The 20,078-nt window shown below is 36.3% G+C and overlaps 1 protein-coding gene across 4 annotated transcripts in view; it reads left to right on the forward strand.

Annotated features, from left to right (window-relative positions):
- The window catches only part of dmxl2 (Dmx-like 2), a 93,291-nt gene that overhangs the window by 63,143 nt on the left and 10,070 nt on the right, over positions 1-20,078 (forward strand). For 2 of the 4 annotated variants that reach the window (XM_067389801.1, XM_067389803.1), the window contains 11 exons: positions 7,241-7,434; positions 7,567-7,700; positions 9,176-9,261; positions 10,496-10,697; positions 10,804-10,921; positions 14,397-14,462; positions 14,891-14,977; positions 17,099-17,220; positions 17,306-17,444; positions 19,085-19,145; positions 19,228-19,355. In XM_067389801.1, coding sequence (XP_067245902.1) covers positions 7,241-7,434; positions 7,567-7,700; positions 9,176-9,261; positions 10,496-10,697; positions 10,804-10,921; positions 14,397-14,462; positions 14,891-14,977; positions 17,099-17,220; positions 17,306-17,444; positions 19,085-19,145; positions 19,228-19,355 — 1,337 coding nt within the window. The remainder of the gene's footprint in view (positions 1-7,240; positions 7,435-7,566; positions 7,701-9,175; positions 9,262-10,495; positions 10,698-10,803; positions 10,922-14,396; positions 14,463-14,890; positions 14,978-17,098; positions 17,221-17,305; positions 17,445-19,084; positions 19,146-19,227; positions 19,356-20,078) is intronic. The other 2 variants (XM_067389802.1, XM_067389804.1) reach the window with 1 other exon arrangement.

Genomic DNA, 20,078 nt, shown 5'->3' on the forward strand with positions numbered 1-20,078 from the left:
GAAAACAGGATTGTCTGTGCTTCTTCTAATATTAATGCTCCGAAATATTTTATAATTTTTTTTAGTAGATACTGTGTTCACACAACAATAGAATATTGTTGTGAGTCTTGTATTTGACTCCTTATGCTTGCCTTCACACAGAGTTTAGTTATTTACCGGAGTGACAATCACATTCTATCACTGAACTCATACCTGTAAATTTCGTGACTCACAAGCGCAATCTCTACAAACCCTTGCTGTGTGAACCAGACTGGGCAGCTTGTTGTCTGTCACGTCATACAGTGCGAAAGAACCGCCCTGTGCTGCACACAAACATGTTTTGTGTGTATGTGCTGTGTTTTCATGTGTCGTTTCGTTAACTTGCAGAGATGGAGAAATGGGCTGTGTTGTGAAGGTTTCAGATTCAGTCTCTGAGCTGAATATTGTGTGATCTGTGTGTGACTAAAAGGCTTCTGTCTGTATAAAAGCTGTGCCGCGTTGACTGTGATAATTTCCAGTTTTATGGACGTCTTTTAAATTTACTTTAATCATGTCACGGTTACAGGTGATATTCATGGCAAGCGCTAGAATAGAATAGAATAGAATAGAATAGAATAGAATAGAATAGAATAGAATAGAATAGAATAGAATAGAATAGAATAGAATAGAATAGCTTGTGACTTTGATTGCTCATTCATACAGAATGTGTTCGAGTTGCCACAGTAAGCTGCTGTATAAACAGAACATTTTTAGAATCAGATCTGCAAGTAAATGTGGTCATTACTGAACAGTGTGAGCATACTCGTTTGAAAGGTAAATGGTTTGCCATTGATTGATGTTGTGCACAACACTGCAATATGCAAATTGGTCGGAACAACTTGAAAATATTATTGTAAATTGACTTTAAATTAACTTTGGTAGGCTGTACAACAAAGGAATTGTAATTGACTGCATTTTCTGCAGGAAACCGATCTCTAGTGATGTGTCTTAGTTTTTAATGATCTCATGCTGGTGAATGGTGAGACAACTAGTGAGCCACATGATGAGCCACATGTGGCTTGTGAGTAATAGGTTCCTGACCACTGTCCTAGATAGTCCAACTTTCACCAAAATTGGCTCTGATCATGTCGGCCATTTTGGGTGTTGGCCATTTTGAATTTTGTCGTCAAATGCTGTATTTATGAACTCATTAATGTATCGTTATGAAACTCTGACTATGTCAGCGGCAACATACCACAAAAGGTATTCAAAACGTTTTGAGATAGCGCCACCTTGTGTTTAAAATTTATAAGGATATTTCCAACATTGCTAATTGCTTTTGATTAATTTTGCCTATTTTAATGAAACTATAGTTGATAGATTTCTTGAGTCATATCTAGAACAATGATACCAATTATGCCGTAGTCGGTCAAAATGTCTGTCCGCCATTTTGAATTTTCTTGAAAACCAACTTTTTCTGACTCCTATACTGTTGGTCTGATTTATACCAAAATCAGCTCTGATTATTGTGAGTCCATGCCTACAAAAAAGTTCTTAAATAATGAATCAACGAAATTGGTGACATGATGCCAGGCTGATTTTGAGGCTGTAACCTTACTTTTGCATATTGACTTTGTATGTGTCTTTGTCACCACACACTATTATTTTTTTTTTCTTTTTCTTTTCTTTTTTTCAGCTTTATTTCAGTTACCAAAAACAATTTTTTATAGATTTAGTTTTAGAACAACACTGGAAGCATTTTATCGCTACTGTAAGGCCGTGTGTCCACCAGCTGAAAACGCTAGGCGCTCTGCTTAAAACATCTATCTGTGAGCGCTTCTGCAGCGCAGTGTTTTTTTCCGTTGAGACGCTTTGTTGCTATGATATGGAATATCCGCGTCACTGTTACTTATAACTGATTTTGCAGGTAATTTGTTTCAGACTAAAAATGTTGACACAATGTGGAATTACTTGCTATGTATGTTCGGAGACCAGCAATATTAATTCCTCATCCATTTTGTTTCTGTTTGTTGATGTCGCTGTACAGCAAGAGTGTGACAGTTGGTCGGAGTTGTATTTGTCCCACCCCTCCTCCACTCTGATTGGACGGCTGGCTAAAAAGTGACAGTGATGAGCGCAGCGTTTTACTCAAAGTTGAACATTATTCTACTCGAGGCGACCAGTAAAAAACGCCCAGCTCTCAGCGCTTGAGTGTGAAAAAGATGCTCAGCGCCTCGTTACACTCCTGGCATTTAAAAAACGCGCCGTTCTCATTGAAAACAATTGAAAAAATACGCTAGCAGCTGGAAAAAACGTTAAGGTGGACACACGGCCTAAGTGTAAGCTCGTCAACATTAACATAGAATGGCTATTCAATATTTAGCAACTTGGTGGGGGCGTTGTCATTTCACATAAAAAGAGGTTAGATAATAGATGTCATTTACATGTAGAACTCTTAAAGGTGCTGTATGTAATTTTTTGACTGTACTAAAGCATAAAAATACAATAATACATTAGCTCAGTGGCTCCCAAACTTTTTAGCTTGGAGTACCCCCTGAGGGGATCACCATCCTTCTACGTACCCCCCTCCCTTCCACTTCGACTGCAGTCACCATTTAAATAAATTTGATTTTCCAGTGCATTTTTTTACCTTTATGAATAACTTTATTTTATAATGTTTTAAATAAAAAATGTTTAATAGAGAAATATGCAATGATGGTAAAATTAAGTAAAACTTTTAAATATTAAACTAAAACCGCCAGTAGGTGGCAGCAAGTCACTGTTTTTATGAGTGAGTCATCAAGTCATTCAGTAACGAAGCAAGTGGCTGTGAATGAATCATTGAATCATTGACTCTCACAATTCGTTCAAAGCCGCAGAATTATTCACAGACGTGTGTTGTAGTTCTGCTGTGGTTTTCGTTAGAACTATTATTTCATTGCAAAATAGAGTAAATATGACAGTACTGTGTTTAAAATGTATGTTTTATTTTTTGACCCATTGTATAATGTCACGTTTGCAGTCATGTGGATATTTGGGAACAATTGCATTCTTGCTTGTTATCATCGTTAAATATAAGTCCTCACACAAAGTATGTTTTTGTATCGGAAAAAGTTTGAGTCTTAAATCAAAATGAATTAATTATCTGTGTCTTTATTTGTTCTTCATGCGAGTAAGTGCTAAATCCCCACTTTTACAAAGGTAATTTACAGTAATTTAGCGACAACGTGGAGTCTACGCAATCTGTCATACGCATGCCATGCTGCTTGTGTGGATACAGTCATTTTTGACTGCAACTGATGAGGTAATCTGATTAAATGTACTAGATTTACGACATTATGGCTGTTAGAAATACATGCTCGATTTTAATAATATTTTATGGTAGAATTAAATGAACTACTCAACATTTTGTTCGCGTACCCCCTTTTGTCACGTCACGTACCCCAGTTTGGAAACTACTGCATTAGCTGATCAGCTCACAGTTTAAGGCTTGTTGCTTTCCATTGTCAATTTCACTCATTCCTGTTGCGTGTCAATCTGGCAACTCGCACGAGCATCGAGTCTGAGAAGAAGGGGGCGGGAGAAACAACTCTCTCCAATATTTTGAATTTGGCCTGCAGTACTCATTTTAACCATTAGCTGTCAATATTACATGCTGCACCTTTAAGGGTACATTAATAACAGCTGTTTAATTCTAAGGGTCAGAAAATATGAAAAAGAAAAATCTAAATTAGTTTAGATTTTTGGTGGAATTACCATTTTAATGACTAACTTTTAAGTAAACTTCACAGAAAATGTTTACATTTAATTTTATTTTTCCAAAATCTAGCATTCCTAAACTTGGAAGGTGGTTCAGGTGACACATAAAAGGACCGCATTCATAAAACAAAGTAAAAACCCAATGATTAAGGTTTTGTTTTCATACTTGTCAGCTCTTGGCGTTTTGTCAAGGTGTTGTCTGGCAGTGCTCAAAGAGTGGATCCTTTGATCATCAACACAGTAAATTTAATCTGTCTGTGTTTTCCTATCAGCTCTTTGTTCCAAAATAAAACCTCACTCATACTCACAGACTCGCATCTTACTGCAGGAATTTCTCTTTGAACATGACCTCTGAAGGATTATGTTTTGAGGTGATTATTCTCTTCAAATGTGTCCGCCTTTACATTTGAGATAAACATTCCACACTATCTGAATCAAAACATGCTTTAAATGCTAATAAAATGCGCTCCAGCTCAAAAGAAAACACATCAATACAGAGATAGAGAGAATCTTTATACAACAGACACCTGAAGAGATGAGATACTGAACTTCAAGTATAAGCTGCATTTTTCAAAACTGTTTGAAAATGAAAGCTTTTAGTTATGTGTGTTTTTGTGGGCTTGTTACATTCCCCACCTCATCTATGATAATACAAAGTAATCTGAAACACCACAATCATAAACTATTTTCAAAAATACTGTAATCAAATGATTTCAAAAATGTGTCAGGTTCCACAAATGGGTTCTTGAACATCTGCATTTTCCACAAATAAATTAATCAGTCATAAAGATTTTTAAACTCATCGACTCACCAGCAGTTTTTGACCAAATGAACCACATTTCTTTTCTTTCACAGCTGTTGCTGTGTTATGTGTACTTAAAGGGTTAGTTCACCCAAAAATGAAAATGATGTCATTAATGACTCACCCTCATGTTGTTCCAAACCCGTAAGACCTCCGTTCATCTTCGGAACACAGTTTAAGATATTTTAGATTTAGTCCGAGACCCTTCTTGCCCTCCATTGAAAATGTATGTACGGTATACTGTCCATGTCCAGAAAGGTAATAAAAACATCATCAAAGTAGTCCATGTGACATCAGTGGGTTAGTTAGAATTTTTTGAAGCATCGAAAATACATTTTGGTCCAAAAATAACAAAAACTACGACTTTTTTCAGCATTGTATTCTCTTCCGGAATCCTTTCCATTGAATTGATTCCATTGAATCCTTTCATCTGTCGGCGTTGGTAATACACTTTTACGTCGCCGTGGTTGTTTTTGGCGATTAGGACATCCGCGACATTTCGAAGCATCGAAAATACATTTTGGTCCAAAAATAACAAAAACTACGACTTTATTCAGCATTGTATTCTCTTCCAGGTCTGTTGTCAATTCGTGTTCACGACTCCGCTTCTTCTGCTTCTTCTTCTTTCCTGTTTTACGGCAGTTGGCACCCAGCTTATTGGTGCATTACCACCCCCTTCTGCTCCGGAGTGTGGTTCACGACTCCGCAGTGCTGATGTAAGACACTGCTGATGTGTTATCTGGTGCGCCCGAGCTTCGTTTTCAGTCTGAGGGAGACGCACGCTGTATTTAAGCTATTCTACATTGTTTGTATTTTGGTATTGCTATATTTTTTTTAAATGGTGCGTAAGTGTGCATGCCGCGGATGTCCTAATCGCCAAAAACAACCACAGTGACGTAAAAGTGTATTACCAACGCCGACAGATGAAAGGATTCAATGGAATCAATTCAATGGAAAGGATTCCGGAAGAGAATACAATGTTGAAAAAAGTCGTAGTTTTTGTTATTTTTGGAACAAAATGTATTTTCGATGCTTCAAAAAATTCTAACTGACCCACTGATGTCACATGGGCTACTTTGATGATGTTTTTATTACCTTTCTAAACATGGACAGTATACCGTACATACATTTTCAATGGAGGGACAGAAAGCTCTCGGACTAAATCTAAAATATCTTTAACTGTGTTCCGAAGATGAACGAAGGTCTTACGGGTTTGGAACGAAATGAGGGTGAGTCATTAATAACATAATTTTCATTTTTGGGTGAACCAACCTTTTAAGGCTTGTGACACTGAAGTAACATACAGTGCACTTTTAGTCTGCATGTAGTGGAGGCTGTGGTAGTCTTTTCTTTGCTATTCTGACATATGTGAAACTGCTTCTCAAACTAGAAAAAATGTAGGGCGGGACTTGATTTGGTCCATTGTAAATTAGATTGCTGGATCATTGTGGTTTGCTATTGTGAGTGACAGGTTGTCCTGATCTTTTGCCTGTAAGCAGGAAGAGAAGAGGAGAAGGACATGTCATTGCAAGAGTGAGGGGAAATTATTTTGATTAAAGATTATGAGGACACAAGAATTAACAGATAAATCATTTATAATAAATATTGCAGTATTCCATTAAAAAAAAAAAAAAAAAAAAATCAAGAATTGTCAGTTTTAATTTTATGGTGATTTTAAAGTATGTTTTTAAGTTTGTTATATTTAGTTGTACCTGATGAAGTGAAACAGGATAACGGGGAAGGTTTGTTTTCTTGATGGTGTGCTGTGTCGTATGTATGTGTGTGAGCAGTTTAATATCACTCTGTACTCTCTGTAAGATCACAGAGGACCCTCTCAGCTTTATTACCCATGACGCAGCTGCACGACCTACTGTGAAGACTAACAACTGTAATGAACCTGAATCCAATGATAAACCTCACATCTCTGTACAGTAGATGTGTTTAATCATGACCATCTGCTCTCATTTTAGGATCAGTGTGTGTTCAGATAGGATTCTTTCACAGTTTCTCACAGTTTCACAGTTTTCTCTCCTAAATTGAGTGCTTTACTAGCATGACTTTTTCCATTTTTAAAAAATATTTTACCTCTCTGGCTGTGTTCGGAATGGAGTAGTAATATACTGCTATGTAAAAATGTATGTGAAACAATATGCAGTATGCTGACCTAAACATTTCAAGCAGTAGTATGCTATGTTTTTCGAGTCAGCAAGTGGTGGCCATTGATCATATTGGGAAATAAAAAAATAAATTATATATATAATTTATTTTTTTATTTCCCAATATGATCAATGGCCACCACTTGCTGACTCGAAAAACATAGCATATATATATATATATATATATATATATATATATATATATATATATATATATATATATATATATATATATATATATATATATATATATATATATATATATATATATATATATATATATATATATATATATTATTTGGCATCTTTTTTATCAAATTTAAACAAAAATAAATAAATAAAAAGATTTGAGTGCATTGCCACGAGATTCACAATCTGGGCATATTTTGGGCATATAGTAAGTTATCAGGGTATTCTGTGCATACTTTGAATAGTACAAATACTGCATACTACTTTCTTTCTGAAGTAGTAGGTTGTATGCCATTCCAAACATACCTCTTTCTCCGTTACTTGCTATGTAGGTAGTGGACTGGTCTCTCACACTCTGTTTTTCTCTGTCCTCCAGCAGTCCCTCCCCCGACCCCTCCTGCTGAGGACGTGGACCGACAGCGACGCAGGTTTAACATGCGCATGCTTGTTCCTGGACGTCCCGTTAAAGAGACTCCAGCCACACCTCCACCCGTCCCTGTAGAGCGGCCCACCTATAAGGAGAAGTTCATCCCACCTGAGCTCAGCATGTGGGATTACTTTGTGGCCAAAGTGAGACCACAACAACTGCTTATTTACACTGATGCAAATCTGAATTATTTATTCAGTTTATGAATCTAGAAAGCATTTGTCAGAGTGTCTCATTGCTTTCTGTCTGTGTGTATGTTTGTGTGTTTCCTCCAGCCTTTCCTTCCCCTCTCTGACAGCGGGGCGCTGTACGACTCAGATGAGAGCGGTGCTAGTGACAATGAGGATGATGATGATGCCTTCCTCTCTGACACACAGATGACAGAACACTCCGATCCAAACTCTTACAGGTGAGATTATAACACATCAAAAAGTAGAGTTAAGCAGGGTTGCAACAGAGAGAAGTAAAACTAAACTAAAAATTAATGTGATGCATTTTATAAACCGAAATTAATTAACAATGTGAAAATAAATTGAAAAGTTTAAACAAACTTAAAACAGTGGTTAAAGAAATTAATGAAATATGACATAATATGTGTTAAAGGATTAGTTCACGTCAGAATTAAAATTTCCTGATAATTTACTCACCCCCATATCATCCAAGATGTTTATGTCTTTCTTTCTTCAGTCGAAAAGAAATTAAGGTTTTTGAGCAAAACATTCCAGGATTATTCTCTGGGGTTTTGCAGGTCCAAATTGCAGTTTAAATGCAGATTCAAAGAGCTCTACATGATCTCAGCTGAGGAATAAGGGTCTAATCTAGCAAAACAATTGGTCATTTTCAAAAAAAAAAATAAATAAATAAATAAATAAATAAATAAATTTTATTTTTAACCACAAATGCTCGTCTTGCATTGCTCTGCTATGTATATATATAATTTTTTTTTTTTTTTTTTTTTTTTTTTTTAAGGAAATTATGTTTTGCTAGATAAGACCCTTATTCCTCGGCTGGGATCATGTAGAGCCCTTTGAAGCTGCATTTAAACTGCAATTTGGACCTTCAACCCTTTGACCCTGTTGAAGTCCACTATATGGATAAAATGTATGGAATGTTTTCCTCAAAAACCTTAATTTCTTTTTGACTGAAGAAAGACATAAACATCTTGGATGACATGGGGCGAGTAAATTAAATTCTGAAGTGAACTAATTCTTTATTGACAAAAATAATTATTAACTCTTTCCCCACCATTGACCGAATTTTCCGTCATTTATGAGACTATGCTTCCCCACCATTGATGGAATTTTCTGGCTTTCCATGTTTTCACTGTTATATGATAGGGGGCACTATTACGCATCTTCTGAAAGAGTGCAGAATCTCTGGATCAAAACACAGTTGAAGAAGCACAAATTAAATGTAAAAAAAAAAAAAAAAAAAATATATATATATATATATATATATATATATATATATATATATATATATATGTTGCAATCATCAATTTTAAACAGCATATAAATCAAAACTGCCTAACATTACCAAATGAAATGTCGACCCAAGACGAGGTATAGGACTGTATAAGCTTTGGGGGTGCTGATGAATCCAATCTGCTCCAACTGTGTTTTGATCATCATTCTGAATCCAATCCAGACGTAATCTGACAAAATGATTTTTCTCAGCTTTTTGCTTTTTTAATGAAAGCAATGTTTAATGTTTAATGTTCCAATAATCATACAACAAAATATTCTGGAGGCCATGAAACTTTTGTGAAATCTATTAAAAATGCTGCAGCGAAAGAGTTAATTGTAATTATTCATGAAAAAGAGCACTACGAAAGACACTGGTCAGGATATGTATATCCTGATGATTGTATTTGTGTTTTTGCAGTTGGTCTCTGATCCGCCTGGTGATGGTCAAACTTGCCCTTCACAATGTCAAGACATTCCTGCCCCTGACAGGACTTGACTTTACAGGTACATGAGTAGTAGGGCTGTAGCGATATGCGATATGAAACCGAAATCGCGATACACAGGTCCACGAACCTGTATCGCGATGTGAGAAGGCAGAATCGCAACACACCCCTTCCAACTCCCAGAGTTATCCTTCCTGTCCAGATCCAATGCTACCACATTTTTAAATTAATATAAGTATTAGGGGTGTAACGATTTATCGTAGATGGTGTGTCTCAACCAGCTCTCTAGTTCAGTAAGTGTTTCGGGCACACATTGAATCTTGCAAGCAGGTTTAAACGTTTCTCATGTCAGTCTCTTGCATGGTCGCGTGAGAAAAGTCGTGGCTTTCTTTCACCGCAGTGCACAGCAACAGCTGTGCTCACAGAAAAGCAAAAGACGCTTGCGATGCTTTGCTTTAAGAAGTTCTGTGGGGCCGTTCACATGTTGTCAGTTATTATTTTCAAATGTAGCCGCGCGGCAGGCGCGCTCATAATGGGATCGACGCGCATGCAATTCTCAACTTCTCAGAATGCCGCAAGCGCACCGCAGGTCGTGTGACAAGAATCAACCGATCAGCTATGGCCTTTCCCTAACAAAACATCAAAAGCTCAGCCGAACAGCTGATCATAGCTGTACATGGTGGTTTTTATATCTTATCTCCATCAATATATCTCATAGTAAAACTAATGCAAGGGCTAGAAATCATTTATCCTTTGCAGAAACATCCTCATCCTCTTGGAGAGCTCAGTTCATGGTTGCATAGCAACAACCAACGCCACGGGAGTGCAAGCGCTTTGGAAAGAAGGAGAAGCGGTGCGGCCGCGCCTTCCACGCGTTTTTAGACGCGATATGTGAACGGCCCCTATTCATAATTCTAAGTTCATGTTAAATTTAATTTTTTTTTTTTTCAGTGACAGACAGCCCTATTCAACTGTTAATTTGAATACAGAAGGTTTTTATTAAAATTTTATATTTATTTATTTTATTGAAATGTGATCTTGTACAGTATGTACAAGGAAAATTATTGAAATTTTTAATGTTTTTTTAATAAATCTTTTTTGAATTTCAGTTTCATTTTGTTCAAAATGTCATGATACGTATTGTATTGTGTACTCCGTATCGATATACGTACCGTATCGTGACCTGAGCGTATCGTTACACCCCTAATGAGTAGTAGAAAGGTACTCTTAACGTGCAAACTGGCAAAAGGTAAATTAAATCATTAACTTCCTGTGCCTCCCTTGTGTTATCTTAGAGTTGCCAGTGACGTCTCCCCTGGCCAATGCTGTGCTGAAGACACTGGAAAACTGGGAGCAGATTCTCTTGGAAAAGATTAACAAATTTGACGGCCCTCCACCGAACTACATCAACACCTACCCGACGGACCTGAGTGCAGGTGGGGGGCCGGCTATACTCCGACACAAAGCCATGCTAGAGCCAGAGAACACACCGTTCAAGTAAGTACTTGCTCCAAATATCTCAATTACACCAAATAATTACAGAATATTTAAAAAATTATGTAAATATGAACAAATGTACATGATTTTTTTTTTCTCTCTTCAGGTCAAAGCACCATCTCTCCTTCCCTGCTCGCCGTCTGTGGCATTTCCTGGTCAAACAGGAGGTGCTTCAAGAGACTTTGATTCGATACATCTTCACTAAGAAAAGGAAGCAGAGTGAGGTAACTATAGAACACAGGGGTGGGACCACACACTGATAGAATAAATGGGGTGGATATTTAAAGGGGCAAGGCTAGTCATAGAGTGAGGTACTGTATACCAAATCACTAAGTGAAGTCGTTAAAGGAATGGAACCAGGTAAAGAATGAGGTAGGCAGGGTGAGGTAGGTATCGAAGTGTGAGTGGAGAGAGGTGGGCCAGAGTTAGGCAGCAAAAAGTGTGGGAATAGTGCAAGCGAAAAGAAAAGGGGTTGAAGCTGCCATCACATCAGCAAAATTTTGTGAACAAAAAGGTCCATTGTCAGTCGTGTAGCGATGTATGAATTACAACCAAGCAGCTTTCTGTTGGTCAATGTGGAGAAAATAAAGCGACCAACTTGAACCCATTATGAAATCTGCATGGGGGAAGGTTTCCCCCTTAGGGAGAAATGGGAGGAGCCAGAGTGAGGTAATTAAAGAGGTGGGGATGATGCAAGAATGATGTAAGGCAAGGGGCGGATACATTGTAAGAGTTAAGGTGCTCAAATTAGCCATATTTTGCGGTTACAAAAATCCTTTGTCAGTAATGTAGCAATGTATGAAGCACAGCTCACGCAGAAGTCTCTTTCAAATCAAGAAGCTTTCTGTTGGTCAGTGCAGCGAATGAAATCTGCATGTGTAAATCTTTTGGCCTCGCATGAAATTCCTGATCATATGGATTTTAGTTGAAACAACTGGATTTCTCCCACAAAAATTTGCAGAACAACAGTAAATGTGACTTTTAGGGCCCTATGATTTCCTTGATGCAGAAAACGCGGACGGAACCGCAGAATCCAGTCATAAAAAAAGAATTTAGTATATAACGCAGAATGTCATGGAATTTGTCAAATTAATTTTGATGAATGAATAAAAAGCAGGTCAGTACACTTAAATCAAATCGCGATATAGACTAGTGTCCATGAACATTAAACTGCAAATAGACTATTTAAATATGAATCCTGCATGTCTGCGTGCCTCTGAAATGAATGACCTCACACACACACACACACACACTGAAGTACGTGTGATGCTCGCGGTGTTTTCATCCTCTGTCGCCTCACTATATCTGAGGAAATGAACGCACAAATTAGTCTCCAGAGCTGCTCTGAAAGTCACTTTATCCGCATTTAACCGCTTCGTTTCAGAAAACTATCATCATAAACACAGAGAAACTCAAAGCTCTCGGTAACCCGTCAAAATAAAAGTTCGATTTAACTTGACAGAAACATATTAGTGTTGCACAGTAGAATTTAGATAAATTAATTTAATAATAAATTATTAAAACTATCTTTTAAGGGATAATCTCAGTTTTAGTTGAATTAGTTTAATAATTTTTTTTTGTTGTTGTTTAATTTAGTTTTCAGTTTTCCATGTTTTAATTTTAAAATGCTTGGTTGTGCAGCACATTGTTTGACAAAAAAGTTTAATTTCATGATTAAAAGATTTGATTGCCAGAAAAATGAAAATACTGAACAGAATTTCTGGAAAAAACAAAACATTTTTATAAAAATACTTTTTAAATTAATAAATGTGTTTTTTTTACGAATTCAATTAATTAGACATGCTTTTTGATTATTGAAATGTGATTAAACCATTAAAATGGAATCCAGAAAAGTTAAAACAGAAAACAGAAAAAAAAAAAGAAAAAAAAAACAGAATTTGAGAGTAAAGAATAAAATGTATATCATAAGGCCCTAAAAAATATAATTTTTTGTTAAACTTTTAACATATTGTTTGTAAATTGGATGTTTCATTATTTCAATTAATTAGACATGCTTTTTGATTACTAAAAACGGAATTTGGGGAAAAATTAAACAGATTTCATAGGGCCCTAATCTTTAGGTAACAAAATGTGCTGGGACGGATGAGAGGTAATAAATAGTTTTCAGTCAAGTAACTTGTAAAGAGACCTGCTGGACAAAACATCCACAGAACTGTGTTAAAGGCCTGTCAATTTTCTATCTCAAAAGAAGAAAAATAAGAATATGAGTAAAATGATGAAAGATTTGGCTACATATGATCCATACACAACACCTGCTGCAGTATTCCAATCACTAAAAACAGTGGTATATTCTAAAATGCTTAACGTGAAAAACATTGTGTCTTAATGTACTAAAACAATGGTATTAAAATATCAGATTCACTATACGCTAGTGTTGTAAAAAGTACTGACTTTGATACCAAAAAATGTGACCCTTTGAGCGCTGTTGAGTGGATTCGTAAGCACCTCTGATTGGCCATTGTGTTCATGTGCTCAACATACAGTATATGTCTGTGATTGGCTATAATGATCAACGCTTCAAAACATTTTGTAAAAACACATCAATGACACTCTTCACCGAGCGCTTAAGGCGGGTGCACATTTTGCGATTTTGGCCACGATTTGGTCGTCTGAGACAAATTTTGAGAATCCTGAAAGATTCCTATAATCCTAGGCTAAAATCTGTTGTCTTTGATCGCTAGTTTAACATGTTCACAGACAGCCGATTAATGACCGTTGCAATCAAATTTTACTGGCAGTGTCAGAAGATTTGGCACACAGTCCTGCAGTGTGACTTCTCCTAAACAAATGTCAAATTGTTTTTCAAGACAAGCTGTAATCAAAATTAACGCTAGAGATATCTTTGTTAGCCACCATTTCAGTCCCGCGTGTAATGCAGCTCACAATAATCGAACGTGTAAGGGTTGATGATGTAATACTCCTGACAAATTTTTATGCGCACACCCGTTTTTAATGTGACTTGACTGTCGTAGTCTGACATAAATGACCGCTGAGATCCCACAGTGTGACATGAGGATCATGAACGTACAGTCTGACAAGCAACAATCATAAAGGACTATTATAAAACACACAGTGTGCACCCGGCTTTACACGGCTAAACACGGGAGCATTTGAAAGCAGGCGTCTATCTGCGGACCGTTCCTATAAGGGTGTGACGTCACGTGAAAACTATGAATACAAATAGCGGGCCCAGAGTGAAGGAATTGAATAGTGCAGCCAAACTGCAGCAATAAAAGGGGTGAGATAATGGAGTTGGGTAATGAAATGGGGATGGGGCCAGAATAAGATTGTTGCCAGAATGATAAAATCATTAAAAAGACAATATTTTTTAGAAGTATGAGTCCCAAACCAAAATGTATGACTGGTGAGATTGAATTGTTGTTAAAGGTTTGGAGGAACTTTTAGAGAAACAGCTTGTTTTGTGTGCTCATGTGGTGTAATGAATAAATATAGAACTGTAGAAAGTTGCCATCTTATATGTTGAGGGTAAGTACTGGAGGAAATGTGCATGTTATCTCAAGACAATCTCTTTCTGTCTGAGCTCCAAATGAGAATCATTTTGCTCTTTATTATTATTTCATTTGTTTTTCTCCATCTGTCTATCACTCGGGCATGTGTTTTTTGCTGTGCCCCGTGTGTTTGTTAATGTTTGTGTGTGTTGTGGTGTGTATTGTGTAGTCTTTAGATGATCATGTGGACCACCTCATACAAAACGGCATTACTGGAGCTCGAAAAAACAACAAGGTACTGAGACACAGAATGGGACTCGTCTCTCTGTGAAACCCTCCTAAAGCTTTGGGCTTCTGTCCTCTGTTAACCTGCTTTTACCTCACACACACACACACGTTCGTCTCTTTCCTCACGTTCCCTAACTCATCTGGCTCGGCACTGCTCTTCCTCACTAACCGCCGATGGCACTGAAAGTGGTTTATCAGACGGATTCTGCTTCAGACACCTTGTTTAGAAGATCAAGCAATAACAGCGATTAATTCATGTTTTGCCTTCTGTGGAGGTGTGTACATGGTCTCAACTGCATGTCAGCAAACTTCCTGCTACTGCCGCTGTGTGTGTGTGGATGTGATTGGGGAATTATTATAAAAACAGCAGTGCAGCAGAACAGACTAATATGAGTGTGTATTTATATATATGTGTGTGTGTGTGTTGTGTTACAGGTGGAGGCTGATATGGGTTACCCAGGAGGCAAAGCCAAAATCATCCATAAAGAATCTGACATCATCATGGCATTTGCAATTAACAAGGTTAGGACATTTTTATATCTAGTTCTATTATAGAGAGAGTTTGTTCTAGACATTTGACGTCCACTTTTAATGTTTTCGACACATTAACTTTTTTTGTGACCTGTGTCTGCCTTCTCTCAGACCTTTAGAAGTCATCACATTGGGTCTCATTCACTAAGCATGCGTATAATGGTTTTAAGAACAAATCACGATTCACCAAATATTTAGTATAAAAATCATTCAAAATTTATGACAAATATAGGAACAACTGAAAGCACTTGTATGCAGAAAAAAAGGACTTGGTCTTTATGGCCTTATAATCATGTTAAGAAGTTGTATATGAAATGTAATCCTAACAAGACTATAATTACATTAAAGTATCTCCAAAGTTTCTCTGAATAATGCAGATATACGCGTATGACAGCTGGCTCATTAGAGGTCTGTAATCTGGGTCTGTATAAAAGGTCTTTGTTTTGAGAACTAGTCAGAATGGCATGATTGGTATTGTTCAAAGATCAGGCGAGAGCGCGTCTTTAAAACAGCGGCATGTCTGACGAGAGTGACACAAGCCTGTAAGGAAAGTCCTTATATGGACATGGTTTGGACGTGTTTTATGCAAATGACTAACCTCGTGCATGCGTCCACTCATTTAGAGTACTCCAAATTCACTAAAATAAGAGCCAGGTTAAGTACAAATTCATGTGATTATGTACATGTTGTGAATTAGGATTTAAGATTTTTTGTGAGAAGTTCTCCTGTGCGTACAAATACGAAATAATGCATGCAATTATTAGTGAATGAGACCCATTGTTTTTGCTAATGTAACTTTAACACAACTTTATGCAAATTACATCTGTTATTAACTGGCTCTGTTGTTGATAGAGACCAGATTTCTGAATACTAAAAAGATGTAATGTAAATGTGGGCAGCCATATGTTAATGAGCTCATGGTTGTGAAAATTGTGTGTGTGTGTGTGTGTGTGTGTGTGTGTGTGTGTGTGTGTGTGTGTGTGTGTGTGTGTGTGTGTGTGTGTGTGTGTGTGTGTGTGTGTGTGTGTGTGTGTGTGTGTGTGTGTGTGTGTGTGTGTGTGTGTGTGTGTGTGTGTGTGTGTGTGTGTGTGTATATATATATATATATATATATATATATATATATATATATATATATATATATATATATATAGTTGATTAGTTCATTAATTAATTACTAATACCTGTATGAATATGTACGCACAAATATGTACGCACACACAACATATCCGTTTTAGCATTGTTAATTTGACATTGCAGCCTATTGTCAAAATGCCAAACATAAAATGGTGTACAGTGGGGCTGTGCCGGTCAGCGTGACAGCTGGCCCATCATGGTGATATGCCAAACACATTGTTTTTGCATGTGAAGGTTGCTGTTTTATGTAGATATATTGGGGCACGTGTGAAGTACAAAGCCTTGTTTACATAATAAATGAGTGCCGAATGAGAGGAATGTGAGCCCATTTATTCTGTTTTGTGAGCTGCTCAACTGGTTTTTCATGATTTTAAAAATAATCCATGAGTTTTTCCAGTGGACTACACGTTGAATCTCTGGTCACACTTTATATTACATGTCTTTAACTACTATGTACTTGCATAAAAAAAACAAGTACACTTTTGCTGCAGTTGAGGTGGGATACAGGTAAGGTTAGGACAGGTTTGGTGGTATGGGTAGGTTTAAGGGTGGGTTAAGGTGTAAGGGAAGGGTCAACAGGGTATAGATGTAATTACAGAAATTACAGCTGTAATTACATGCAGGTGTATTTTTTTTTTGTTTTTTTTTAAATATAAGTACAATGTAAAAACATGCAAGTACACATTCACAATAAGTGCATTGTATAAAATTATTCATTTAAATGTTAGTACAAAGGGGGACCAAATCTCTTTCTAAATCGGTCTTTTTTGCAGAGGCGTTTCCATCACAGGAATAAATTACATTTTAAAATATATTCAAATATAAATGTGATGTGATTTTTTTTTTTCTCTCTCTCTTCTCTCAACAATGCAATTCTTTTTATTTCTGCATGCTACAACAAACTCTTTCGAACGAGAAAAATAAAAATAATGTTTTAATGTCCCATTTAACTTGTGTTTGTCTTCTTTTTCTCAGGCTAACACTAATGAAATAGTGCTGGCGTCCACTCATGATGTCCAGGAAGTGGATGTGTCCATGCTTCTCGCAGCTCAGCCTTACACTTGGATCGGAGAAGAATTTGACAAGGAGTCTCGCAGGTTTGTCACCTGTCTGTGTGTGTTTGGAGCATTCAGCTGACAGATTTGAAGGGATTGCTCTGAGCATCTTGTTTTCTCTGTGTAGCTCTGATGACGTGGATTACCGCTCATCTCACACCAACATCGCCCAGGCCAGCACCGGTCCCTTTGCCCCCCAACAGATGGCAGCGTCCTCCTCCATGCCCTGGTTGGGCAGCGGACAGACCAGCATGGGTGCCAGTGTGGTATGTTAGACTGTTTTCGGTCTGTAAATAACCTATTTGAAATGTAACCTATATGAAAGTTTTTTGTTTGTTTTGTTGTTGTTTTTTTTAAAGAATGGAAAATGACTATTATTTATATATATATATATATATATATATATATATATATATATATATATATATATATATATATATATATATATATATATATATATATATATATATATATATATATATATAATATATAATATATATAATATATAATATATATAATAATGTGTGTGTGTGTGTGTATAGAACATGCATGTTCCAAAGGCGTTCTTCCCAGCAATCTGAATCATTATTTTAACCCAATTCTATTTCCCATTCCTCTTTAACCTAACTTACATAGATTTTTAATGAAAATAATTTAATTACTTAACAACTTGATTTTTGCCATGAAATAGCTATGGAAGCTGCCACGTGCTAACAAACCAACAAAATTTATTATTTATTACTATGTCATGACCAACAATTTTCAGACCACAATAAAAAATTAGGATTTTTTTTTTTTTAATTAAATCTGTAAATAAAGAGCTCTCGGGAGCACGTAAACATTACATCCTTTTGATTTTCGTGGCAAAATCAGCCCGAGTCCTTCACATAAAAATCAGTCTACAGGCATTCATAGACAAGCACATAGAAGGTTTCGTTTTTTTAAGTTTTGTTACAAGCTTTTCACACTTTGGCAATAAAAAAGCAATTAATACATTAAAATTATTACATATATCTCCTTTAAATTAATAAATGATATAAAATGAAGAAAATTTTAGTTGACTAATTAAATAAGCTCCTTAAATGGTTCTCAATTCATGCTGGAGAACATGATCTTCGGGTTTTGTTCATTCAGTTTTGATACTGCAGACCAAATACTCTACAAATTATATTGAACTGAAAAAATTAACATGAATTTGTTAGAGTATAGTTTGTATTATATTAGAAAAACAAGCATTTTTGTTAGTCCTCTCAGATTTTGGACACTGAAGCAGGTTCATGCCGGTCACGTTCCCACAGAGCTCCATCCACAGATGAAGAGCGGCTACTCAGTGTTTTCTTTTGACTATTATCAGCAGAACACAAACAATGAGTCGTGGTCTCAACACAGCTCTTGATGAGTCTGTATTGAGCTGATAAGAGCATTTGGAGGTAGTGGAGTAAACCGCAGACAGTCCGAGCTGCCCAAGGTACAGACCTGCGTCATCAACCTCCAATCTGTTCTCATTCACAGCTGATAAAGATGACACAATGAAGTTGGGGAACTACTTTCAAACTGTAGTTGCAAGCCCTACATGCTACTGATCAATTCAAGTAGTACAATTATCAGACAAATGATCATTTAAAATGTGTAATTAGCTATGCTACAAACTATTAACAAACACAAAAACAGCCTTGATAACCTTGCAGAGTATTGTGGTGGTATATGGTACATGGATGGTATCAGATGGTAATGATACTTATTAATTTATGGTTCATTTGAAATGAACTATAAAAAACAAATCACTTGCTAAATCAGAATATATAGTACTGTGAATGGTACCGTAAAATATGAATAAACTGAGTAAAAATCTCAGTGTATTGTGCATGTCTCTGGTGTGTTTAACAGTGTGTGTAATTTCTGTCAGATCATGAAGAGGAACCTGAATAACGTGAAGAGAATGACATCTCATCCCATTTATCAGTACTGTAAGTGTCTTTTATTCCACACACAAACATGCGTGTTTGTTGATTGATGAAACTCGTGTTGACTTCTTTGTCATATTTGAAGATATGACCGGAGCTCAGGATGGCAGTGTAAGGATGTTTGAGTGGAATCGTCCACAGCAGCTGATCTGTTTCAGACAGGCCGGAAATGCTCGGGTCACACGCCTCTATTTCAACTCGCAGGGCAACAAGGTATTGAAGCATCCATTACCAGAATTATTAAACCTTTAAATCAAATGACTTGAGTGTGTTTTATATATATATATATATTTATTTTATTCACTTTTTGTTGACTATACATAAACTATTTTTATATATTATAAACTTATATATATATCATAAACTTTTTTCTTTTTTTTTTTTTTGAAGAAATTAATATTTTTATTCAGCAAGGATGCATCATTAAAGGTGCAATATGTAATAATTTTGCAGTAAAATATCCAAACACCACTAGGCCAGTGTTATATATTTTGTTCACTTGAGTACTTACAATATCCCAAATGTTTGCAACTATTTGTAAATTGTGAGAAAATTGCAATTTTAACCAAGGCTCCGGGACGTGTGAGGAGTCGCCTGTCAATTGCATCATCATACCCATGTTACCCTCGGTTTCCGGTTTTATTTTGTCGCTTTAATATTTACATGTTTTAATAGACAAGGGAACAACTGTTTTGATATATTTATAGACAGAAAACTAATTATTGTTATATACCTCAACACGTTTAGTCTTATTGTTTAAATCTAATTTTCTTGATTTTTTTTTTTTTTTTTTTTTTTTTTGCGAGTACCATGCTTTACTCAGTCCTGCTCTGCTTCATACTACATTATGAACATGAACATGATTTCTTCCCGAGTCTTATCCCAATTGTTTTCCACCGGCTGTGAGGTGAAAACCACATGTCCCAAGATTCCACG

This window comes from Chanodichthys erythropterus, chromosome 7 (assembly GCF_024489055.1).
Source record: "Chanodichthys erythropterus isolate Z2021 chromosome 7, ASM2448905v1, whole genome shotgun sequence".
Classification (NCBI taxonomy): domain Eukaryota; kingdom Metazoa; phylum Chordata; class Actinopteri; order Cypriniformes; family Xenocyprididae; genus Chanodichthys; species Chanodichthys erythropterus.